Source organism: Melanerpes formicivorus, unplaced genomic scaffold (genome assembly GCF_026170545.1).
Source record: "Melanerpes formicivorus ecotype bairdi unplaced genomic scaffold, bMelFor1.0.p_v2 SCAF_79, whole genome shotgun sequence".
NCBI classification, from domain to species: domain Eukaryota; kingdom Metazoa; phylum Chordata; class Aves; order Piciformes; family Picidae; genus Melanerpes; species Melanerpes formicivorus.
Genome location: NW_027142431.1, coordinates 563,557 through 589,126, shown reverse-complemented (window position 1 = coordinate 589,126; position 25,570 = coordinate 563,557). Strand labels below are relative to the sequence as shown.

General features: G+C 51.6%; 1 protein-coding gene across 3 annotated transcripts in view; it reads right to left on the bottom strand.

The window, feature by feature from the left end:
- The window catches only part of ESRP1 (epithelial splicing regulatory protein 1), a 68,509-nt gene that overhangs the window by 8,993 nt on the left and 33,946 nt on the right, over nucleotides 1-25,570 (bottom strand). For 2 of the 3 annotated variants that reach the window (XM_068164364.1, XM_068164362.1), the window contains exon 14: nucleotides 22,005-22,110. In XM_068164364.1, coding sequence (XP_068020465.1) covers nucleotides 22,020-22,110 — 91 coding nt within the window. In that variant the 3' untranslated portion in view covers nucleotides 22,005-22,019. Of the gene's footprint in view, nucleotides 1-17,624; nucleotides 18,384-22,004; nucleotides 22,111-25,570 lie in introns of those variants that run through there. The other variant, XM_068164363.1, reaches the window with a different exon arrangement.

Here is a 25,570-nt window from a genome sequence, read left to right as displayed (position 1 = left end):
CCATAGCAAAGCAGCTCCAGCCCTCTGCTCATCCTTGTGGCCCTTCTCTGGACACCTTCCAGCACCTCCAGATCCTTTCTGTAATAGAGGCTGCAGAACTGGACACAGAGCTCCAGGTGTGGTCTCACCAGAGTGGAGCAGAGGGGGAGAACTACCTCCCTGGCCCTGCTGACTATGCTTCTCTTGCTGCAGCCCAGGATGTGATAGGCTTTTTGGGCTGCAAGTGCAGAAAGCACTGACAGGCTCAGGCAGCTTGCCCTGACTGCCTACAAAAGTCTGCTGTGATGTGGGCACTGTGGGCAGCACTGACCCAGCTCTTCCTTCTGTTGTGGTGCACACTCAGCTTCAACACCTGCCTGTGTCTCAATGGGAGGTTCTGCTTTCCCTGTCACCAGGCCAGGCATAATTTGGGGGCTTGATCACATTTGTTTCTGGTGTTCCTCAGCACCCCAGCACTTGAGATCTGAATCTTTTCTCTAGCACTGCATGTCAAAGCCTCCTCCACCTGCCCCAGAGATACAGGGAAGCGCAGCACTGCCCAAGTCTCCTTCCCACAGCTCTGGCAACATAAAACTTAGATACAGAAACTTTCTTTCTCTCTTTTGGCTTCCTCACTCTGGGAGACATCAATCTGCTTCTGCTTAACCTTGGCTGTGTGCTTTGTTTTGGCTGAGTATCCTAACAAAATAACTCTCTGCTCTTTTCTCTTGTCCCTTTGCGTGCAGGGGGGTTAAGAAGGGGGGCAGGGAGTGGGAAGCTATTAGCAGCTCCCCTGGTTTTTGGCCGGGGGGGGGGGGTGTGTCCTGCGCTGCTTATAAATTGTAAACACCTGTAAATACTGTAACTATTGTATTGTTTGGACATACTCATTGCATTTCCTTGTAGATGGTAGTTTTGCTTGTCAATACAGCTTCATTTGCTCCCAGCTGGGCTGGGCTGGCACCTTAATTTGGGAGGAATTTTCAACCCAACACGATTGCAATGCTTGTGACTTGGAAAGCTCTGAAGTTGTAGCAGTTCCACATTCCCCTCCCAGTTACCTCCTTCCAGAGTGGCTGGAGAGCAGCCAGGCAGAGAGGGACCTGGGGGTGCTGGGTGACAGCAGCTGAACATGAGCCTGCAGTGTGCCCAGGCAGCCAAGAGGGCCAATGGCATCCTGGCCTGCATCAGGAACAGTGTGGCCAGCAGGAGCAGGGAAGTCATTCTGCCCTGTGCTCAGCACTGGTTAGGCCACACCTTGAGTCCTGTGTCCAGTTCTGGGCCTCTCAGTTTAGGAAGGAGGTTGACTTGCTGGAAGGTGTCCAGAGAAGGGCAACAAAGCTGGGGAGGGGTCTGGAGCACAGCCCTGTGAGGAGAGGCTGAGGGAGCTGGGGCTGCTTAGCCTGGAGAAGAGGAGGCTCAAGGGAGACCTTCTTGCTCTCTACAACTACCTGAAGAGAGGTAGTAGACAGGCAGAGGTTGATCTCTTCTCCCAGGCACCCAGCAGCAGAACAAGAGGACACAGTCTCAGGCTGCACCAGGGGAGGTTCAGGCTGAAGGTCAGGAGGAAGTTCTACAGAGAGAGAGAGACTGGCCATTGGAATGGGCTGCCCAGGGAGGTGATGGAGTCACCATCACTGGAGGTGTTCAGGAGGAGACTTGACAGGGTGCTTGGTGCCATGGTTTAGTTGATTAGGTGGTGTTGGATGATAGGTTGGACGTGATGATCTTGAAGGTCTCTTCCAACCTGGTCTATTCTATTCTATTCTATTCTATTCTATTCTATTCTATTCTATTCTATTCTATTCTATTCTATTCTATTCTATTCTATTCTATTCTATTCTATTCTATTCTATTCTATTTTCTGCTGCAGTAAGTTAGTTGCACTTTATCCCCATGGCACAGGGTGCAAAACCAAGTACAGATGGTCTCTCTTATTGTCTTGGTGTTCTTCTGACTCTCCATTCAGCAAAGCTTGTGTCAGTAGCAAACACCTCAGCACTTAACACTGTCAGCGTGGGCCACCTTTGCTGTTCTCTGTGTGTGGTACTGAGAGGCTCACAGCCTGCTCTTGAATAATTGCTGTTACTCAGTTGTTAACACTCTCACTGTGTTTGATGATGTTTCTGAGGCACAGAGAAGCTGATTAAATAATTTACCACATCTTTACAGGACAAAACTCTTCCCCATGAGGACAGCCAGGCGTTGGAATAGATTGCCTGGAGGCTGCAGTCTCCATCCTTGGTGGTGCTTTAGAGTAGACTGAATAAAATGCTGAGCAGCCTGGTCTGACCTCAGAGCTGCTCCTGCTTTGGACAGCTCTGGGGCCACCAACACAAAAGAGACCTGAACCTGCTGGAGTAGGTCCAGAGGAGGCCACCAAGATGATCAGAGGGCTGGAGAACCTCTGCTGTGAAGGCAAGTTGGAAGAATTGGAGCTGTTCAGGCTGGAGAAAAGAAGGCTCCAGGGAGACCTCAGAGCTACATTTCAATATCTGAAGGGGACCTACAGGAAGGCTGGGGAGGGACTGTTTAGAAGGGCCTGTGGGGATAGGAAGAGGGGCAATGGTATGAAACTGGAGCAGGGCAGGTTTACAATGGGTGGTGAAATGCTGGACCAGGCTGCTCAGGGATGTGGTTGAGGCCCTGTCCCTGGAGACACTGGGCTAGAGACTTCTTAAGATCCCTGTGACCTGAATTATCCTACAATCCTAGGAAGCTGGCACACTCCCCTCAGTTTAGGAAGGATGTTGACTTGCTGGAACGAGTCCAGAGAAGAGCAACAAAGTTGGTGAGGGGTTTGGAACACAGCCCTGTGAGGAGAGGCTGAGGGAGCTGGGGTTGCTCAGCCTGGAGAAGAGGAGACTCAGGGGTGACCTTATCACTCTCTACAACTACCTGAAGGGAGGTTGTAGACAGGCTGATGATGGTCTCTTCTCCGAGGCACCCAGTACCAGAACAAGAGGACACAGTCTCAGGCTGCACCAGGGGAGGTTCAGGTTGGATGTTAGGAAGAAGTTCTATACAGAAAGAGTGATTGCGCTATGGAATGGGCTGCCCGGGGAGGTGGTGGAGTCGCCGTCATTGAAGGTGTTCAGGAGGAGACTTGATGGGGTGCTTGGTGCCATGGGTTAGCTGTTTGGGTGGGTTGGATTGGTTGATGGGTTGGACACGATGATCTTGAAGGTCTCTTCCAACCTGGTTTGGTTTATTCTAATAAAAATCCCCATGCAGTGCCTGGGCTTCACCCAGCATTTCCCTAGATCTCAACCAGGTATAAGGAATCCAGGCCATGTGAATATAGCTCTGGAGCAAGCATGCAACTTCAAGACTTTCCTGCTGTATCTTCATTTACCCTAATTGCCCTCTCATGTGGTTGACACAACCATTCTCCCTGCTTTCTTCTAGATCTCTGGGATTTCTTAGCAGAGTCAGACATTGGTAATGGAGACTCATAATATGCTCCAAGAGCAGAGTGTGTATGGCACAGCCTCAAATGGTCACACCAGCACATCCCAAAGAGCTGATTCTGAGGGACTACCCATTCTTTCCTAGCTGGATATCAGAAATGGGAAATGATGGATGGTTTAAGCAAGCCTCCTGACATAATTTGTTCTGGGATAGAAGATCATTCACTTTTTTTCCCAGATGGCTTGTCATGATCCTCAGTTCTTCTCTCTCTTATCTGAAATGCCATTACGTTCCCATTGCTGTCAGTGGGAAGTGTGCAGGCTGGGAGCACCACTGCCTGCTCTGAACCACTGCAGTCCTTACTCTTGTATCCACCATTGCCTTTCAGAAACTCAAAGAGCATGATTTGTTAAAAGAGGTAGAAGGTGGAGGCAAAGGGATAAGTGCTTCAGTCCCTTTAGCATCCTTGCAGCCCTCCCTTGGACTCTCTCCAGCAGATCTCTGTCCTTCCTGAACTGGGGAGCCCAGAGCTGGATGCAATATTCCAGGTGAGGTTTCACCAGAGCAGAGTAGAGGGGGAGGAGAACCTCCCTGGCTCTGCTGGACACACTCCTCTGAATGCAGCCCAGGATCCCATTGGCCTTCTTGGCCCCCAGGGCACATTGCTGTCCCATGCAGAACTTGTCCACCAGCACTCCCAGGTCCTTCTCCACAGGGCTGCTCTCCAGCAGACCACCTCCATGAGCCACTCTCTGGCCTCTCCCTCAGCAAAACCAGGCTATGACAAAATGCAGGTCTCCAGCCTGTCCTGTTGGAGCTAATGAGAAAAACCCAGTGCCAGTCAGCGGTGCAGGGATCTTCACCACTCAAGTCTGCATTGCTGAGAGCATGGTGACCCAGTAGGCAGGGGATGAGCTGGCTGGCGGTTAGCAAGCACTCCACAGCCTGGCACCCATCCTGCTGCTGCTATGTCAGCGCTGGGGATGCCTTCACACCTTCCCTAATCTGCTTTCTTGTGGGGGGAGGCTTCTCCTTTCACCTCCCTCGAGTGTGAAAGAGAGGGAGAGCGCTGACAAACTCAGCCTTGGAGTGCAGAGGTTGAGGCCGTGTGCCAGCAGCTTGTGCCCTCTCTGAGCCTCCCTCTTCCTCCACGCGGGGTGGGGCCGTGCCGGCTGCCTCCCCACGGCCGCCGCAAGCAGCCACTCCGCTGAGTGCCGCACATTACCTGATGGCAAGGGCAGGGCTCTTGCTTGCCAGTTCAGTGCCATCCCGGCAAGCTGCTCACTTTGCATGCTTTATTTATCAGGTGTTAACTGCAGCTTCCACTTAGCACCCCCCAGCCTCCCTGCCCCCCTTGCCTGACCGGCTGCACGGTCTGCCGCAGCCATCAGACATTCCCTTGTTTGTTGCTTCTTTTTTGGTGGTTATTAGCATCAAGAAAACTCAATTAGGGGCATGCAGGCAGGCACACACAAACACACAGTAGTAGGCCTGTGCTGATGTTTTTAAAGATACACATCTGCTGATACTAAAAATAGGTCCTTGTCAGCAGCTTGGTAATTTTAGGCTCAATGAGAATTCATCCCCATGGTAACTGTACAGTTGTTGAATCATTTATTATTTGAGCTTCCCAATCACAACAGTGCCAGCAATTTGCCTCCTCTGAACAGTTTGGGGGTTGTTTTGTTTTGGTTTGTTTTGTGGTGTGGGGGGTGTTGTTTTTTTTTCAAAGGAGCTTTTGCAGTGTTGCAGTCCTCCTTGCTCCTCACCATCAATATTTCACAGAATCACAGAGTCAGCCAAGCTGGAAGACACCTCCAAGCTCATCAGGTCCAACTGATGGCCCCAAACCATCTAATCACCTAGACCATGGCATTAAGTGCCTCATCCAGTCACTTCTTAAACACCTCCAGGGACATCAACCCTAACACCTCCCTGGGCAGCACATTCCAATGGCCAATCTCTCTGCTGGGAAGAACTTCTTTCTAAGATCTAAGCCTAAACTTCCCCTGGCACAGCTTGAGACTGTGTCCTCTTGTTCTGGTGCTGGCTGCCTGGGAGAAGAAACCAACCCCCACCTGGCTACAACCTCTCTTCAGGGATTTGTAGAGAGCAAGAAGGTCTCCCCTGAGCCTCCTCTTCTCCAGGTTAAGCAACCCCAGCTCCCTCAGCCTCTCCTCACAGGGCTGTGCTCCAAACTCCTCCCCAGCCTCGTTGCCCTTCTCTGGACACCTTCAAGTCTCTCAATGTCCTTCTTAAACTGAGAGGCCCAGAACTGGACACAGGACTCAAGGTGTGGCCTAACCAGTGCAGTGTACAGGGGCAGAATGACTTCCCTGCTAAGCAAACAGCACTAGCCCTTGAACTGAGTACCTGGGAGAGCAGATAGCAGGCTGGCAGTTTAACCAGGGCTGTGATAAGAGGAGTGGCCCTGGCCGGGCTCTTTGGCTGGGGATGCCACACGCCAAGCCCTGCAAACTCTCGATTGTCAAAATGAAACTTTAAAGGGTGGCTTTAAGCCTTGTGCTTTGTCTTGAGAGCCAGCAAATAGGATGTCTCAGGTCTCTCCCTGTTGCAAAAGATAAGGGGCTGGTAGTTTTTAAACCTCGTAGCTAGATGAGGTTGAGCCCAGGCTGGTGAGGGGGACATGCTGCCTGGCTTTGTGGAGATAAAAGCTGTTTGTGCTTCCCCTGGCTTACAGATAACTCTCATTAGCCATCCTGTGCCTGACCAAGAGAGGTGGCTAGCAAGCGGAAGATGAAACTCAGGTCCCCTTAGCCCAAAGGTTGCGCTGCTGTCATGGAGCCTCCAGAGGGCAGGACCAGGGGAAGCTCTGCCGCGTGGGGCAAGGGGGTTGTGACCACCTAGGCTTGGAACAACAGAACTAACTCAGCAGCAGAAAGGCTTCCATAAGCCCACAGACTGCATTCAAATGGGGTGCCTGAGACTGATTTTGAGAGGGACTAAATCACAGGCATCACCTCCCTCACCACCTGTCCCCCATGGTTTTGGTGGCAGCAGTGCTGGCCACCAGCTTTACTGCAGCTTGCAGTGCAAGGGGCTGTTGGGTTTCAGGTAGAAGAGGCTCAGTCCCTCTCAGTCTGACAAACTGGGACCTGAGAGAGTGACCCAGAAACACAGACACGCTTCCCAGGTGCCAGCAGCTGTAAAGTGATGATGGGCTTAGCAGCACTGCTTCCTCCTGGGTTAAACACTGGAGCTCTTCCACACTGTCATGACTGCTGCTGTATTTTTAGCTAAAATGCACTTCATTGTGTGAGCTTTTCAAAAGGGCTTGGACAAGGTAATCTGCAAGGAGCTTTGAAATTGCCTTGCTTCTCATTACTTCACTTGAGTTGAGCACAGTGAAATAAGGATGTGCCCAGTAGCCGCCCAGCTGCCTTCCACCTTTAGCAGCTTCCTGTAAACCTGCCAGTACCCAAAGGCTGTTTTGTTGTGCATCAGCCCTGCAGGTGCTGCCTGGTGTGCACTGCAGGGACAGGCAGCGCCTGCTGTCAAGGGGAGCTTGGTTTCCCCTCCTGTGCAAGTATGTGATCACCACTGATGGATCACCTACATGCTGAGAGGCATGGACCTGCTGGAGGGGGTCCAGAAGAGGGCCACCAAGATGATCAGAGGGCTGGAGAACTTCACCTATTGAGACAGGCTGAAAGAACTGAAGCTGTGAGCCTGGAGTCTTCTCCAGATGCTGGGAAGACCTTAGAGCTGCATTTCACTATCTGAAGGGGACCTAGAGGAAGGCTGTTTAGAAGGGCTTGGAGTGATAGGATGAGGGGCAATGGTCTGAAACTGGAGCAGGGCAGATTTAGGTTGGTCATCAGGAGGAAGTTCTGCACAGTGAGAGTGGTGAAATACTGGAACAGGCTGCCCAGGGATGTGGTTGAGGCCCCATCCCTGGAGACATTCAAGATGAGACTGGATGTGGCCCTGTACAGCCTGCTGTAGCTGGAGGTGAGTGCTGGGGTTGGACAAGATGCCCTTTGAGGCTCCCTTCCAGCTCATTGCAATCTGAATCCGTGAGGGACAATACAGTGCTTCGCCCGAGGGCAGGGACAGCAAAAGGTGGCCCATCCTCAAACCAGCCTTCAGGACTGAACTTCTCTACTGGACATGTGGCAGCTCTTCTTTATTCAAGCATCTGGTGGCTCAGTCTGTTCATTTATTAAACTAGTAATTTCCTTCCCTCATGTTGGTTCAGTCAGTGTACATTGATGCCAGAGCACACACAGAGTCAGATCTGGAACACACTGCCTGTCTTTTGTTTCCACACACCAGCCTCCATCTTCCAGGGCTGGAATTGTGCTCTGTGGCCATGGCCTCAGCTGGCAGAAGCTATGCCAGGTCTCACCACGCTGCAGCCAGGACATTTCAATAGGAGAGTCACTGGCCTGCAGCATCCAGAAAGCTGGTCACAGCTCACAGGTTTTAACGAGCTGGGAGGGAGAGAAAATCTCCTGCACAACAGAGCAGAAATGGTGTTTATTTCCAACCCCCTCGTGGCCAAGAGCTTGTTCCTGAGTAGCTTTTTCCACATGCCACACAGTGCTGGATGGGCAGGTGGCTCAGCTCTGCAGGCTGCTGCCCATGGAGATGGGGTGGCCTTGCCAGAGACCACCAGCTCTTCCCAAACACAGTTCTCCCCTTGTCACAAAGATCTGAGCAATATGCTGTTACTGCCCAGGGCAGTGCTGGAGTCACCATCCCTGGAGGTGTCCAAGCAGTGTGTGGACCTGGTGCTCAGGAACGTGGTTTGGTGTTGACTCTTTAATGCTGGGTTGAGGGTTGGCCTGGATGAGCATTGAGGTCTCTTCCAAGCTGATGTTTCCTGTGATTCTGTGGTGTCCAGCTAAGCACAGCATCCAGCTTTACACTGTTAGGCTTTATTCATTTTAACCTTGTTATGCTTTTTTGATTGTGCTTATGGGTGGCTGTGGGACACAGTGACATCGTGTGATGGCCCAGCAGCGCTGCTGACCACAGGCCCCTGCAGCCTGGGGGCTCCCAGGGTCTGCACAGCTGTACCCCTGGGTAGCTGCAGCACAGCAAGCCTTCACAGGGCTATTTGTGACAGGACACAGAAAGGAAACCCAACCTGCCTGAGACATGGAGGCCAGGCTGGGCTTGAAACTTTGTGTGCAGTCTCCTCCAACATAGGATGCTTTCTATCTGAAGTTGGAGAGAAATAATGAGCTTGTGATTCCATCACACCAGTTTTGCAGTCCATAGGTGGCTCAGAGATCACCTACTCCAACCTCCCTGTCATGGGCTGGGACACCTTTCAACTAGATTTGGCTGCTCAAGGCCTCATCCAACCTGGCCTTAAACACCCCCAGAGAAGAGGCATCCACATCTTCCCTGGGCAGATTATTCCAGAGTCTCACCACCCTCAGACTGAAGAAGTTCTTCCTAAGATCAAGTGTAAACCTGCTCTGCCTCAGTTTCAAATCATTCCCCCTTGTCCTGTCTCTAGACACCCTTATGAAAAGTCTCTCTGCAGCCTTCCTTTAGGATCCCTTCAGCTATTGGAAGGCAGCTCTGAGGTCCCCCAGGAGTCTTCTCTTCTCCAGGCTGAACAACCCCAGCTGCTTCAGCCTATCCTCATAGCAGAGGAGCTCCAGCCTTCTGATCATCCCCATGGCCCTGCTCTGGTCTCACTCTAACACTTACAGAAGTGTTGATGAATAGAGATGAAGAATATAGAACTGCTTATGATCATCCTTGTGGCCCTCCTCTGGACTCTCTCCAACAGTTCTATGTCCTTCTTAGGACATAGAGGAGGCTCAGGGGAGACCTTCTTGCTCTCTACAACTCCCTGAAGGGAGGTTGTAGCCAGATGGGGGTTGGTCTCTTCTCCCAGGCAGCCAGCACCAGAACAAGAGGACACAGTCTCAAGCTGTGCCAGGGGAGGTTTAGACTGGAGGTGAGGAGAAAGTTCTTCCCAGCAAGAGTAATTGGCCATTGGAATGTGCTGCCCAGGGAGGTGGTGGAGTCACCATCCCTGGAGGTGCTCAAGAGGGGATTGGATGTGGCACTTGGTGCCATGGTTTAGTTGTCATGAGGTGTTGGGTGACAGGTTGGACTTGATGATCTCTGAGGTCTTTTCCAACCTTATTGATTCTATGATTCTATGATTCTTGTGATGTTTTTGTAACCGTGTTTTCCATCTGAGATGCTGTTTAGTGCTTGTATCAGAGCAGTGACAAAGGTCTTTTAACAAGGAATGGCTCCCAGGCAGCAGGGTGCTCTAGAAATATTGTCACTCCCTAACCCTGTGCTTTTGAGCCATCACTTATAAGAGGCATTTATTCCATCTAACATTCCTTCCCTCCACCCTGCAGGCAGATTTGCATGGCCTGGACCTGTTCTTCATTTGGTGTGTGTCTTGCACCCTGAGCTCCACAGCAGTCTCTGCAGGAACGCAGGTGAAGCTCTGCAGGAATGCAGGTGAAGCACTGCTGGTGGCAGGCATGGGCCAGTGCCTGTGGAAAGCAGCTCACAGCAGACACCTTCCTCAGGAACATCGCACTAGCTTTGATGTTGGTTCTCAGTCTGGAGGCAAAGCAGGGCCAGGCCTGATCTCTTGGTTTCTGGCAACCAGAGAAGCAAGTGGAGGGACAGACAGACAGCACAGAGAGCCAGAAGCCCCTGCACTGCAGCAGCCCAGGCAACTATCCACCTGCATGGATGGACACAGGAGATAGGGCTTTATAGAATCATAGAATGGTCTGGTTTGGAAGGGACCTCCAAAGGGCATCCAGTCCAACCCCCTCTGCAGTCAGCAGGGACATCCTCCACTAGATCAGGTTGCTCAGAGCCCTGTCAAGCCTCACCTTGAATATCCCCAGGGGTGGGACCTCAACCACCTCCCTGGGCAACCTGTTCCAGTGTTCTACCATCCTCATGGTAAAGAACTTGTTCCTAACAGCCAATCTAAACCTACTCTTCTGTAATTTCAAACCAGTGCCCCTCATCCTATCACTGTAGGCTTTTGCAGTCTCTCTCCATCCTTTCTGTAGCAGGTACTGGCAGGCTGCTATTAGGTCTCCCTGGAGCCTCCTCTTCTCCAGTCTGAACACCCCCAGCCTGTCCTTGTAGCAGAGGTGCTCCAACCCCCTGATGATTTTCTTGGCCCTTCTCTGGACCTGCTCCATCAGGTCCATGTCTTTCCCTAATTGAGGGCTCCAGAGCTGGATGCAGTAGTCCAGGTGAGGTCTTGCCAGAGCAAAGTGGCAGAATCACCTCTCTCAACCTGCTGCCCACACTTCTTTTGATGCATCCCAGGATGCCATTGGCTCTAACAAACATTAGAGATCTCAGAGCACACACAGAATCCCACTTTTTGCTGCTGCTGGCCCTGTATCCAGTGATGCATAGATTCTCTCTACAGGCACTCATGTGTAACAGCTCTCTAAAACACAGTCCAGGCTTGCTGATTAACCTAGGCCATCTTTAATTTCCCCTGCACACATTATGGTGCATTCTTATTTCATTCTCTTGCTGTCATCAAGGCCTCTCACTGCTAAGTGCACTTAAATGTGACTGCAGCCATGGGAGAAGGGAATCCAACCTTGAGAAGGAATGCAGCCACAGCAGGGCTGGTGCAGCCTCAGCCCCTGCCTAACCCCCACCCTCGCCCCATACTCCAGCAGTGATTCACAGCAGGGCCTCAGCACTCCCAGCCCAGGCTCCATGAGTGTGGTGAGCCCAGGACCAGGCCTTTTATCACCAGTGGGGCTCAACAATTAGTATGAGAGCAGTTGTCAGCTGCTGGTGTTGACAAGCCCCACAGCCTTTCTGCTCCGAACCACTCCTGCATCTGCTTTCTCTTCTGCAGTGCAGTGAGAGAGGGACACTCTTCTGCCACCCCCTGGGAGTCTCCTGGTCATGGCTGGGACAGAGTTAATTTTCTTCCTAGCAGCTGGTGCTGCCTGTGTTTTGGATTTGGTGTGTTGATAACACACTGGTGTTTTCAGTTGTTGCTAAGTAGTGCTTAGACTAAGTCAAGGACTTTTCAGCTTCTCATGCCCTGCCTGTGAGAAGGCTGGAGGGGCACTGCCAGAGAGGGGCCAGAGGAGACCACAAAGATGAGCAGAGGGATGGAGAACCTCCCCTGTGGGGAGAGGCTGAGAGAGTTGGGGCTGCTCAGCCAGGAGAAGAGAAGGCTCCAGGGAGGCCTTAGAGCAGCCTTCCAGTACCTGAAGGGACTGTGAGAAAGATGAGAAAGCTGGGGAGGGACTTTTTACAAGGGCTTGTGAAGGATCCCGGGATGTGAGGGGCCAGAAGGGACCTCTGGAGATCTTTGAGTCCACCCCCACTGCCAGAGCCAGATCATAGATCCACACATCCAGACAGGGCTTGAAAGGCTCCAGAGAAGAAGATGCCACAACCTCTCTGGACAGCCTGTTCCAGTGAGAGGGAATAGACTGAAGCTTGAGAAGAGCAGATTCAGACAGGAAATTAGGAAGAAATTCTTTCCAGTGAGGGTGGTGAGACACTGGAACAGATTGCTCAGGGAGGTTGGGGCTGTCCCCTCCCTGGAGGTACTCAAGGCCAGGTTGGATGAGGCCTTGAGCAACCTGGGCTGGTGGGAGGTGTCCCTGCCCATGGCAGGGGTGTTGGAACTGGATGATCTTCAAGGTCCTTTCCAACCCAAGCCATTCTATGAATCTATGGTTATCATTCCTTAGCTCATCCAGGCTAGTGGAAGGCATCATCATGCTTCAGTGGCTTAGATGCCTTTAAAAACCCATTAGGTTTAAAACCAAGTTTCACTAAGCCTGTAGTTCAGAAGGTGAAGTTCCTCCCTATAACACAGCAATTTAAAATACAGCCCATGAAAGTGTAATATTGTCACATTCCCCCCCCAGATTAATTCCAGTTACTACCTTGACATTGCATATAATGGACACAGCAGAACACAGTATTTTCACAGAATCACCAAGGTTGGAAGAGACCTCAAATATCATCAAGTCCAACCTGTCACCACAGACCTCATGACTAAACCATGGCACCAAGTGCCACATCCAATCCCCTCCTGAACACCTCCAGGGATGGTGACTCCACCACCTCTCTGGGCAGCACATTCTAATGGCTAATAACTCTCTCAGAGAAGAACTTTCTCCTCACTTCCAGCCTAAACTTCCCCTGGCACAGCTTGAGACTGTGTCCTCTTGTTCTGGTGCTGGGTGCCTGGGAGAAGAGACCAACCCCTTCCTGGCTACAACCTCCCTTCAGGGAGTTGTAGAGAGCAAGAAGGTCTCCCCTGAGCCTCCTCTTCTCCAGGCTAAGCAACCCCAGCTCCCTCAGCCTCTCCTCACAGGGCTGTGCTCCAGACCCCTCCCCAGCTTTGTTGCCTTTCTCTGGACACCTTCAAGTCTCTCAATGTCCTTCTTAAACTGAGGAGCCCAGAACTGGACACAGGACTCAAGGTGTGGCCTAACCAATGAAGAGTACAGGGGCACAATGACTTCCCTGCTCCTGCTGGCCACACTATTCCTAATGCAGGCCAGGATGCCATTGGCCTTCTTGGCCACCTGGGCACACTGCTGGCTCATATTCAGGCGGCTGTCAATCAGCACCCCCAGGTCCCTCTCTGTTTGGCAGCTCTCAGCCACTCTGACCCCAGCCTGTAGCTCTGCATGGGGTTGTTGTGGCCAAAGTGCAGAACCTGGCACTTGGATTTGTTAAATACCATCCCATTGGATTCTGCCCATCTGTCCAATTGGTCGAGGTCCCTCTGCAGAGACTTTCTACCCTCTAACTTACTAATATCTGCTCCCAGCTTGGTGTTGTCAGCAAATTTACTGATGATGGACTCAATGCCCTCATCCAGATCATCAGTGAAGATATTGAACAGAATGGGGCCCAGCACTGATCCCTGGGGCACACCACTGGTGCCTGGCTGCCAGCTGGATGTGGCACCATTCACCACCACTCTCTGGGCTCAGCCTCCAGCCAGTTCCTAACCCAGCTCAGAGAGCTGCTGTCCCAGCCAGGGGCTGACAGCTTGGCCAGGAGTTTGCTGTGGGGGACGGTGTCAAAGGCCTTGCTGCAGTCCAGGCAGACTCCATCCACAGCCTGCCCCACATCCACCAGGCAGTCACCTGGGCATGGAAGGAGATCAGGTTGGAGAGGCAGGATCTGACTGAGTCACATCTCAGGTTCAGCCTCAGAGAAAATTACATTGTGGGATTGGACTTTCATCTTCACTGAGAGTTCCAGGCTTCCCTTCTTAAATAAATCAAATGGCCTCCAGCTGAGAGCCAGCCTGCCTGCCTGACTGAGGTAACTGAGATGTTCAGAGATATCAAAGCTGGGAGATTTCCCAATTTAGCTTCAAAAAGAATACCAAATACATACAGGTTCCCACTGGGTGTTTTTTGGTAGGAATTGCCTCCTTTCTTGTTTGATTCCTAGAAACATACAACCTGTGAGACCCCACCTGCAGCACTGCATCCAGGTCTGGTGCCCCCAGCATAAGAGGGACATGGAGCTGATGGATGGGGTCCAGAGGAGGGTCACTCAGATGATCAAAGGGCTGGAAGAGCTGGGGCTGTTAGGCCTGGAGAGGAGAAGGCTCCAGGGAGACCTCAGATCAGCCTTCCAGTACCTGAAGGGGGCTATAAGTAAGCCAAGAAGGGACTTTTGACAAGGGCCTGTAGTGAGGGAATGGAGTGAAGCTTGAAGAGGGCAGATTCAGACTGGAGATTAGGAAGAAATTCTTTCCAGTGAGGCAGGTGAGACACTGGCACAGGTTGCCCAGGGAGGTTGTGGATGTCCCCTCCCTGGAGGTGTTCAAGGCCAGGCTGGATGAGGTCTTGAGCAACCTGGGCTGGTGGGAGGTGTCCCACAGCAGGGAGGTTAGAATTAGATGATCTTCAAAGTCTCTTCCAACCCAAACCACTCTATGAAAACCACCATAATGGAGAGAATGGCATTTGGCATTGACAAGTCCAAGTGCCAGCTGCTGCACTTTGGCCACAACCACCCCATGCAGTGCTGCAGGCTGGGGTCAGAGCGGCTGAGAGCAGCCAGGCAGAGAGGGACCTGGGGGGACTGGTTGACAGTAGGCTGAACATGAGCCAGCAGTGTGCCCAGGTGGCCAAGAGGGCCAATGGCATCCTGGCCTGCATCAGGAACAGTGTGGCCAGCAGGAGCAGGGAGGTCATTCTGCCCTGTATTCAGCACTGGTTAGGCCACACCTTGAGTCCTGTGTCCAGTTCTGGGCTCCTCAGTTTAGGAAGGAGGTTGAAATGCTGGAGGGTGTCCAGAGAAGGGCAACAAAGCTGGGGAGGGGTCTGGAGCACAGCCCTGTGAGGAGAGGCTGAGGGAGCTGGGGTTGCTTAGCCTGGAGAAGAGAAGGCTCAGGGGAGACCTTCCTGCTCTCTACATCTCCCTGAAGGGAGGCTGTAGCCAGGAGGGGGTTGGTCTCTTCTCCCAGGCACCCAGCACCAGAACAAGAGGACACAGTCTCAAGCTGTGCCAGGGGAAGTTTAGGCTGGAGGTGAGGAGAAAGTTCTTCCCAGCAATAGAGATTGGCCATTGGAATGTGCTGCCCAGAGAGGTGGTGGAGTCACTGTCCCTGAAGGTGTTCAAAAAGGGATTGGATGTGGCACTTGGAGCCATGGTTGATTTGTCAGGAGGTGTTAGGTATTAGGTAATAGGTGGGATTTGATGATCTCTGAGGTCTCTTCCAACTTTATTGATTCTATGAATGGTTTATTTCTTAGCTTTAGGGTAAGTGAAATGCAATGCTGAAAGCAGTTAAAGCAGATTCATTGAAAAGGAAAGCAAAGGATTGAGGTCTGAGCTTAAACAGAACCCAAAGAATCTCAGGCACCATGAAGTCCACTCACTATATATTAGGATGTGCATCTGCCTTCATGAAGTCTAGGGCAGGGAGATGATGATAACAGGATGTCTCCTTTCTAAGAGGAAGTTCCATGACTGTAGAAAAGGAGGCTGGTGAGGACCTGAAGTGTGCATCTTATCCATCTCTGCAGCCTCCAGTGGGATCAACTCCACCAGTGCCATCTGATGGGTGCTTGGCCAGCCAGTCCCAAGAGATTACCAGGCTGGAGCCTGAGCAGCCTTCCCAGGCAGTCCAGACTAGTGCTTAGCTACCCAAGGTGGGAAAGGGCTTATACTGATACCTCCTTAACTCCAGTAGTTGATGAGATGATGTTGGGTTGGACTTAATGATATCAGAGGTCTTTTCCAACCTGGTTAATTCTGTTCTATTTCATTTATCCTGATCCTATCCACAACAGAAAGTTTATTCTAGCTCTTCAGCCATTTTTTTTCTTGGTATCCTGTTCTCCTACCTCTCCTCCATCCTTCTTTCCATCAAATTAAGCAACCCCAATGCCTCCAGCAGGTCCTTGGGAGCTGCATGCAGTTCTGGTATTCTCAGCATAAGGACATAGAGCTGCTGGAGTGAGTCCAGAGGAGGGCCACAGGGGTGATCCAAAGGCTGGAGCAGCTCTGCTGTAAGGAGAGGCTGAGGGAGCTGGGGGTGTTCAGCCTAGAGAAAAGACTCCAGGGAGACCTTACTGCTGCCTTCCACTATCTGCAGGGATCCTAGAGGAAGGCTGCAGAGGAACGTATCCTGAGGGTGTCCAGAGACAGGACAAGGGGGGGATGGTTTGAAGCCGAGGGAGTACAGGGTTAGACTGGAGCTGAGGAAGGAGTTCCTCAGTCCAAGGGTGGTGAGACTCTGGAGTAGGCTGCCCAGAGTGGTTGTGGCTGCCTCCTCCCTGAAGGTATTCATGGCCAGGTGGAATGAGTCCTTGAGCAGGTGAGTCTAGTTGAGAGGTGTCCCTGCCCATGGTGGGGAGGTTGAAGCAGATCATCTGAGATCCCTTCCAATTTGAACCCTTCTATGAAGGCCAGGCCTAGAGCAGTCAGGGAAAGCACAGACTGCTAGAATGCATCAGTTAAGTAAGAGCATGTGCAGAATCTGATTGTTTTAAGAGGGATAGCCAGGAGTGAGTGTTAGGACCGAAACATACTCAGTCTATCAAACTCTCATCCCTGCCTGTCCCTCCCTCAGAGCAGGCAAGGGCCCAGGTCTCACAATGATGATAAAGAAAGTGCATTGCCAAGTCTAACGATACCTTGGCCAAAGGCTATTGTCACAGCTGCTTGATGCCATGGTCTAGTCATGAGGTCTGTGGCAACAGGTTGGACTTCATGATCTTTGAGGTCTCTTCCAACCTTAGTGATACTGCGAGTAACAGACCCCCAATTCCTTCTCTGTGAGATGAGATTGCTCAACACTCCCTCAGGGATCAGTCCTGGGACCTGTCTTTGTGGGTGCCATGGACAGTGGCATTGAGTGCACCCTCAGCAAGTTTGCTGATGACACCAAGCTGTGTGGTGCAGCAGACAGGCTGGAGGGAAGGGAGGCCATCCAGAGGGACCTGGACAGGCTGGAGAGCTGGGCACAAGCCAACCTCATGAAGTTCAATAAGAGCAAGTGCAGGGTCCTGCATCTGGGTCGAGGCAATCCCAGGCACAAATCCAGGCTGGGCAGGGACTGGCTGGAAAGTAGCCCTGAGGAGAGAGACTTGGGGGTGCTGGAGGACAAAAAGCTCACCAGGAGCTCTCAGTGTGCACTTGCAGCCCAGAAAGCCAATCAGAGCCTGGGCTGCATCAGGAGAAGTGTGGCCAGCAGGGCAAGGGAGGTGATTCTCCCCCTCTGCTCAGCTCTGGGGAGACCCCACCTGGAGTACTGCCTCCAGTTCTGGAGCTCCTATTCCAAGAGGGATCTGGAGGTGCTGGAAGGTGTCCAGAGAAGGGCCAGGAGGATGATCAGAGGGCTGGAGCACCTCTCCTGTGAGGACAGACTGAAGGAGTTGGGGCTGTTCAGTCTGGAGAAGAGAAGGCTCTGAGGTGACCTCATTGTGGCCTTCCAGTATCTGAAGGGGGCTACAGGAAGGCTGGGGAGGGACTGCTCAGGATCTCAGGGAGTGATAGGACTAGGGGGAATGGAATGAAGCTGGAGGTGGGGAGATTCAAGCTGGAGGTGAGGAGGAAGTTCTTCCCCATGAGAGTGGTGAAGCCCTGGAATGGGTTGTCCAGGGAGGTAGTTGGGGCCCTGTCCCTGGAGGTGTTTAAGACCAGGCTGGCTGAGGCTGTGGCCAGGCTGATCTAGTGTGGGGTGTCCCTGCCCATGGCAGGGGGGTTGGAACTAGATGATCCTTGTGGTCCCTTCCAACCCTGAATGATACTATGGTAACACCAAGCAGGAAGTGGAAAAAGAAAACTAGTAGCACAGGAGAGAGGTTAACTGCATTTCTCACCACCAAAACTTGTCCTGGAAGCCAGTCAGAGTTCAAATCCCCACACCCATATGGACAGCAGACAGGGGAAGCAGCAGAGACAAAACATTTCATCTCCCACACTTGTATTTTTACAGAGCCACAGTACTTTCTCCTCCTCAGAAAAACCATTTTGCACTCCTGGCTGCTTCTGCACTGTATAAAATAGGCCTGCAGAAGGAAGTTTACAGAGGCTCCTTTTCACAGATTAGACAACTATGTACAAGAGAGGAAGACAGTTTCTGAATAAAAGTGTCAAATTAGAGGTCTTAAAAGACTTTTCTCAGAGGAGCAAACCCCCCTGTAAGCTGTGCAAAGGTGGGTAAAAAAATACTCTTGCTGTTGCAAAGACTACAGTAAATCAGGATTTGCAGGTTCAGGCTTAACTAGGTCTGTGTGAAGAGCAGCTTCCTGCTTTATCAAGAAGAAACCCTCAAGGACTTGTGTGATTTCAGCACCTGTGCTCTCAGTGAAAGGGCTGAAAGTTGTGCATGACAGAAGAGTTATAAGAGGTCCATCTGCTGATTGCCAAACTTCTGATGGCTTTTCCTGAGCACACTTGGTTTGAGCAGTGGTGAAACTAGGAACACCTTGAACATCTCCATCTAGGTTTGCTGTATTGGGTCAAGCCATCAGAAAGGGTGGAGGAATCTGCATGAGAGAGTTTGTGCAGTGAACACAAGGGAAAAAAAGCTACTCTTAACTCCTTGATTCCCCAAACAAGAAGTTTCTTACTGAAGGATCAAATGCTTAACTTTCCACCTTACAGGGGATTTCAATGGCAGTGCTTCAATAAGAGCATGCCAGAGTTTATTCACTTTTACCCAAGCTTCAAGGCTCCAGCTCCAACATAGTAATGCCACAACCATCCCTCAGTGCCTCTTGGCTTGGACAGCAGCACTCTGAGCTGGGTTAGGAACTGGCTGGATGGCCAAACCCAGAGAGTGGTGGTGAATGGTGTCACATCCAGCTGGCAGCCAGTCAGTAGCGGAGTCCCCCAGGGATCAGTGCTGGGCCCCATCCTCTTTAACATCTTTATTGATGATCTGGATGAGGGCATTGAGTCTATCATCAGGAAATTTGCTGATGACACCAAGCTGGGGACAGGAGTTGATCTGCTGGAGGGTAGAGAGGCTTTGCAGAGAGACCTCAACAGGCTGGGCAGATGGGCAGAGTCCAAGGGCAGGAGATTTAACACATCCAAGTACCAGGTTCTGCACATTGGCCACAACAACCTCATGCAGTGCTACAGGCTGGGGTCAGAGTGGCTGAGAGCAGCCAGGCAGAGAGGAACCTGGGGGTGCTGGTTGATGGTAGGCTGAACATGAGCCTGCAGTGTGCCCAGCTGGCCAGGAGGGCCAATGCCATCCTGGCCTGTATTAAGAACAGTGTGGCCAGCAGGAGCAGGGAGATCATTCTGCCCCTGTACACTGCACTGGTTAGGCCACACCTCGAGTACTGTGTCCAGTTCTGGGCCCCTCAGTTTAGGAAGGAGGTTGACTTGCTGGAACGAGTCCAGAGAAGGGCAACAAAGTTAGTGAGGGGTTTGGAACACAGCCCTGTGAGGAGAGGCTGAGGGAGCTGGGGTTGCTTAGCCTGGAGAGGAGGAGACTCAGGGGTGACCTCATTACTCTCTACAACTACCTGAAGGGGGGCTGTAAACAGGCAGAGGTTGGTCTCTTCTCCCAGGCACCCAGCACCAGAACAAGTGGACACAGTCTCAAGCTGTGCCAGGGGAAGTTCAGGCTGGAGGTCAGGAGGAAGTTTTACACAGAGAGAGTGATTGCCCATTGGAATGGGCTGCCCGGGGAGGTGGTGGAGTCACCATCACTGGAGGTGTTCAGGAGGAGACTTGATAGGGTGCTTGGTGCCATGGGTTAGTTGATTAGGTGGTGTTGGGTGATAGGTTGGACGCAATGATCTTGAAGGTCTCTTCCAACCTGGTTTATTCTATTCTATTCTCTTCTGCTCTTTCTGCCTTCCCATCTCTGAGCTGACAGCAAAGCTATAAACAAGATTGGGTGAAAACAGACTGAAAGACAAGCCCCATGGGTTCATCCAGTTTGATCAGCTTCCTCAGCCTAGGTCCCTGCTCATCAGACACAGGCAGGGTGTATGGGGCCTAGCATAGCAGAGTTTAAGCCAGAATGTGACTAAGCACCCATCTATGGACTCATTCTGTTAGTTACATAGATGAGGAAGGATGAATCCCATCTCTGTCCCAGCTGGGGGCAGAGTGGCTGAAGAACAGCCTGGCAGAGAAGGACATCAGCTAAACATGAGCCAGCAGTGTGCCCAGGTGGCCAAGAAGACTAATGGCATCCTGGCCTGCATCAGGAATGGTGTGGTCAGCAGGAGCAGGGAGGTCATTCTGCCCTGTGCTCAGCACTGGTTAGGCCACACCTTGAGTCCTGTGTCCAGTTCTGGGCTCCTCAGTTTAGGAAAAATGTTGAGCTGCTGGAAGGTGTCCAGAGAAGGGCAACAAAGCTGGGGAGGGGTCTGGAGCACAGCCCTGTGAGGAGAGGCTGAGGGAGCTGGGGTTGCTTAGCCTGGAGAAGAGGAGGCTCAAGGGAGACCTTCTTGCTCTCTCCAACTCCCTGAAGGGAGGTTGTAGCCAGGAAGGGGTTGGTCTCTTCTCCCAGGCACCCAGCACCAGAACAAGAGGACACAGTCTCAAGCTGTGCCAGGGGAGGTTTAGGCTTGATCTTAGAAAGAAGTTGTTTCCAGCCAGAGAGATTGGCCATTGGGATGTGCTGCCCAGGGAGGTGGTGGGGTCAATCCCCCTGGAGGTGTTTAGGAAGAGCCTGGATGAGGCACTTAGTGCCATGGTCTGGTTGATTAGTTAGGGTTGGGTGATCTGTAGGACTTGATCTTGGAGGTCTCTTCCAACCTGGTGGATTCTGTGATTGTGTGAAAAGTCAGCCCCTTGCCCAACTAGCTGAGATGATCACTTCATTTCTTACATATGCTGTACTTCATTTAGCAGGACTCAAAGCAGATGACAGCAAGGTGAAGCTGCAGGTAAAGATTTTGCCTAGAAGTGGCTTACACCTTGGACTAAGCTGCCTTTGAAGGAGGGCACAAAAAAAGCACTTGGTTATTGTTCAGAGTGGAAATCAAGGAAAGGAGCAGAGGCAAGAAAAGGGCATGAAAGAAATCTTGTGATGCTTTGTGTATGTTGAAGAGGCTGGAGATTGCAGAAACCTTGGCACAAGCATTCCTGTGTCTTCCCTTAGCAGCCCTGCACAGGCCAAAGCTCTGGCTGCAGCCATCCATACATTACTTTTCAGGTCAGCTTGCATGTTTCTGCACAAATCCTGAGTGACTTCATACTTTGACTCTTCCTACATATAGAAGGCCAAGTAAACCAAGCTTGGAACTCTGAAGCTGCCTCATCACAAAGCTCTCAAGAGCAAAAGAGAAGCTGCCAGTTATGAAGGAGGACTGAAAGACCTGGGGCTTGAGAAGAGCCGGTTGAGAGGGGATCTTATTAGCATCTCTAAATACCTGGGGGGTGGTGTCAAGATGGAGGCGATGGTCTCCCTTCTGTGGTGCCCAGTGATGGAACAATTAGCATAAGAGGTTCAGCCTCAACATGAGGACAAGCTTCTTTACAGTGAGGTTGACTGAGCCCTGGAGCAGGCTGCCCAGAGAGGCTTGGGGGTCTCCTTCCCTGGAGACTTTCAAAACCCACCTGGATGCATTCCTAGGTGACCTGTCCTAGATGATCCTGCTCTGGCAGGGGGGTTGGATTAGAAGATATCTAGAAATCCCTTCCAACCCCTGTCATTCTGTGACTCTGTTCTACAAACACAGCCTGCTTCATTGCTGCAATTTTACATCAGCACAAGGTTTAGAAACCAGTCTGCTGTTCCCTGAGAAAGCAATTTGCTCTGTCTAGCCAACACTGTCTTAGTGAATTGCTAGGAGAGTAGCAGCCCCTCTTCACTGTGCCCCTCAGAGAAAGCTGACTCTGAGGAACTTTCTGGAGGCTCTCCACACTGACATTAAAGCTTGAAGTAGCATGCATTTGAAGCCCTGGAAAGCACACAATGTAGCAGCCTGGAACAAGACTGGAATAGTCCAAACCCTTCAAGTGATGGCTTTAGGAACCAAGATCTTACATGCTGATTGCAGTGGGACGTTCCAGACACAGCAAAGAGTAGCCATGCTCCCAAGGCAACAAACAAGGAGTTGTGTTGAGTGTGGAGATCATCTGAAGCAAACACTATGACACCCCCAAACCCATCTCCTGGGGCTCATTGTCCTTACCTTCTCTAGGGAAGTCTAACTGCTGGGGCCTTTAAATGCAAATCCATTCTTTGGACACTGTCCTGGCCGGATGACTTGTGTGTATAATTCCATCCTCTGCTGCATACTACAAACACAAGTTAAGATAGAAGCAATCAGAAGCCAAACTAGTGCATAAGACAGCAAGCAGCTGACTGTCCAACCTCAACCTTTTGTAAAGCCCTGGGCAGGTATCAAAGTTCAGGCCACATAAGTAGACATTGGTAATGCTCCCATCACCACACCAGCAAGACTAAGTCAACAAGAGAAGCTCTGCTGGGGTCATCAGCTGCCGTGAGCAGTGCAACAGATGGGCACTCACAGCATCCAGGTGAAGAACCACAGAATGGTAGGGGTAGGAAGGGACTTTTAGAGGCCGAGTCCAACCCTCCTGCCAAAGCAGGATCACCGCGGGCAGGCTGCACAGGAACACATCCAGGTGGATCTTGAAAGCCTCCAGAGAAGGAGACTCCACAACCTCTCTGGGCAGCCTGCTGCAGGGCTCCATCACCCTCACAGTAAGGAAGTGTCTCCATGTGTTGAGGTGGAGCCTTCTGAGCATTAGATGCTAGCCTTGTCTTTTCAATGGGCACCACAGGAAAGAGACCATCACCTTCATCCTGTCACCCAACCCTCATATTGATAGACACTGATCAAATCCTCTCTCAGCCTTCTCTTCTCCAGACTAAATAGCCTCAGGGCACTCAGTCTTTTGTCATGGAAGAGAAACAATCATCCTTGCAGCTCTCCTTTGGACTCTCTCCAGCAGGTGTCTGTCTTGAACCCAAAACTGGACACAGGGTTGCAGGTGTGGTCTCAGCAGGGCAGAGGAGGGACTGGAGAACCTCCCCAGCCCTTCTGGCCACACTTTTCTTGCTGCACCCCAGGATGCCCTTGGCCCTCTTGGCCACAAGGACACTGCTGCCCCATGCAGAACTTGCTGTGCACCATCACTCCAAGGTTTTTCTCCAAGGGGCTGCTTCCCAGCAGGGTGTCCCTAGCCTGTGCCGGTGCCAGGTGTTAATCCTCCCCAGGTGCAGGACTACACTTGTGCTGAGAAGACTGCCTCTAGACTCTGGCAGTCACAACTGACTGGTCTCAAGGGAAGGTCTCTAGAGATCAAACACCCTGCTGTGCAGCCAGAGCCATGCATGCTCTCTAAGTCTCTAAAGCAAAAATTAACAAGTTCCCTATGAGGTAGATCCCTGTAGGCCACTAACCCCAAAGTTGTAACACTGAGGCTTGCCCCTGGCTTCCCCTACAGATGATACCATTTTAAGATGAAAGTAAGGAACCAAGCCTGAAACAAACCCCTGCCAAACCCACACTCCTGCCTCAAAGCCACTTTGATCTTTTCACTTTATCTCCTGAGCAATGGCTCCAAGCACTCACCATTTCCATCACCATTTCCAACCTATTCCACAGACCTAGGATCACCTCCTCAAACAGCACTTGAAATGTAGTTCCCAGTTCCTTCACTTCTCCACACTCGTGACTGTACAAACACCCTGGGAAAGTTTCTGCTGGGCACCATCAGTCTTTCCTTTGCTTGCTTACATCTGTTTAAATCCTGAGCTAAACCAACATTCCTTTAGACTAAGCCCAGCCCAAAGGCCACTGTCCCAAGATGCCTTGTGGAGGAGCCCTCCCTCTCCACAAACCCTACAGTGCCAGCCTACACTCAGTCTTTGAAACCCCTCCAGGGATGGGGCTGGGGACTCCACCCCTGCCCTGGGCAGCCTGGTCCAGGGCATGACAGCCCTTCTGAGGGACAAATAGTTCCTCATGTCCAAACTACACCTTCCCTGGGGCAACTTGAGGTCATTTCCACTTCTTCCTTAGGTGAAGAGACCAACCCCCACCAGGCTCCTCTCGGGGAAGCTGCAAAGCTCAATGAGGTCTCCCCTCAGCCTCCTTTTCTCCAGGCTGAACAACCCCAGTTCCCTCAGCTGTTCCTCACAGGACATCCCCCCCCCTTAAAATATTAGGCAGAAGTCTTCAGGATGCCTCTTTCTCCTGACTGATAGCCTAAGATTTTGCTTACCAGACTCCAACATCCAGAAGAAAGCTGTGGTTTGTATCAAGTGCCTGTGAGTGAGCAGCCAGCACACAATCAAGCAGGTTTTCAGCTCTCTGCCAAGCATCATGCAAGTCAGCCAGGAGAGTGACAGACACAGCCAGCACTGTTTGCTGAAAGGTGCAGAGACACCACCTACAGGTTTCAGTTCCCTCTCTGCAGATTTTTCTATCCCTGCTTATCCTATGGCTTTATTCTCTGCAGTCATAGAAGGGCTTAAGTTGAAAGGGAGCTTAAAGATCATCTGCTCCTAAAAAAGCTGTTTAAGTGTTAACCTTTATCAAACCTGGGACAAGAGATATTGAATGTATCCTTTCAGAAGGCCACTCATTGAGAGCTTCTATTAATTACAGGGCTGTGAGCCAGGTCCTGCATTGCAGGTTTGTCTTGCTACATATTCCCCACAGATTGCACTGGGTAGGAAGGGAGCCTCAAAGGGCATCTTCTCCAACCCCCCTGCACTCAGCAGGGACACCTCCAGCTGCAGCAGGCTGCACAGGGCCACATCCAATATGACCTTGAAGGTCTCCAGGGACAGGACCTCAACCACATCCCTGGGCAGCCTGTTCCAGTGTTTCACCACTCTCACTGTGCAGAACTTCCTCCTAGTGTCCAACCTAACTCTGCCCTGCTCCAGTTTCAAACCATTGCCTCTCATCCTATCACTCCAAGCCCTTTTAAACAGTCCCTCCCCAGCCTTCCTACTCACTATAGTACTCAGAGGAAAGTCCTGGGGGAGAAAAGAGAGAGGAGGGAGCAGGGATGAACATCTTGCTAGCCTCATCCTTTAGTGATTCAAGATTAAAGTAGCTCTCCCCTTTGCTAGTTCAAGGAAGGCCAGCAGACTGGAAAGAGTTAAGAGAACTACAGAATTAACCAGGTTGGAAAAGACCTCCAAGATCATCAAGGCCAACCTATCACCCAACACGATCTAATCAACTAAACCATGGCACCAAGTGCCTCACCCAGTCTTATTTTAAACACCTCCAGGGATGGTGACTCCACCACCTCCCTGGGCAGCACATTCCAATGGACAATCTCTCTTGCTGGGAAGAACTTCTTCCTAACATCCAGCTTAAACCTCCCCTGGCACAGCTTGAGACTGTGTCCTCTTGTTCTGCTGCTGGGTGCCTGCCTAGGAGAAGAGACCAACCCCCACCTGGCTACAACCTCCCTTCAGGGAGTTGGAGAGAGCAAGAAAGTGTCTCCTGAGCCTCCTCTTCTCCAGGCTAAGCAACCCGAGCTCCCTCAGCCTCTCCTCACAGGGCTGTGCTCCAGACCCCTCCCCAGCTTTGTTGCCCTTCTCTGGACACCTTCCAGCAACTCAACCTCCTTCCTAAACTGAGGAGCCCAGAACTGGACACAGGACTCATGGAGTGCCCTAACCAGTGCTGAGCACAGAGCACAATGACTTCCCTGCTCCTGCTGGCCAGGATGCCATTGGCCTTCTTGGGCACACTGCTGGCTCATG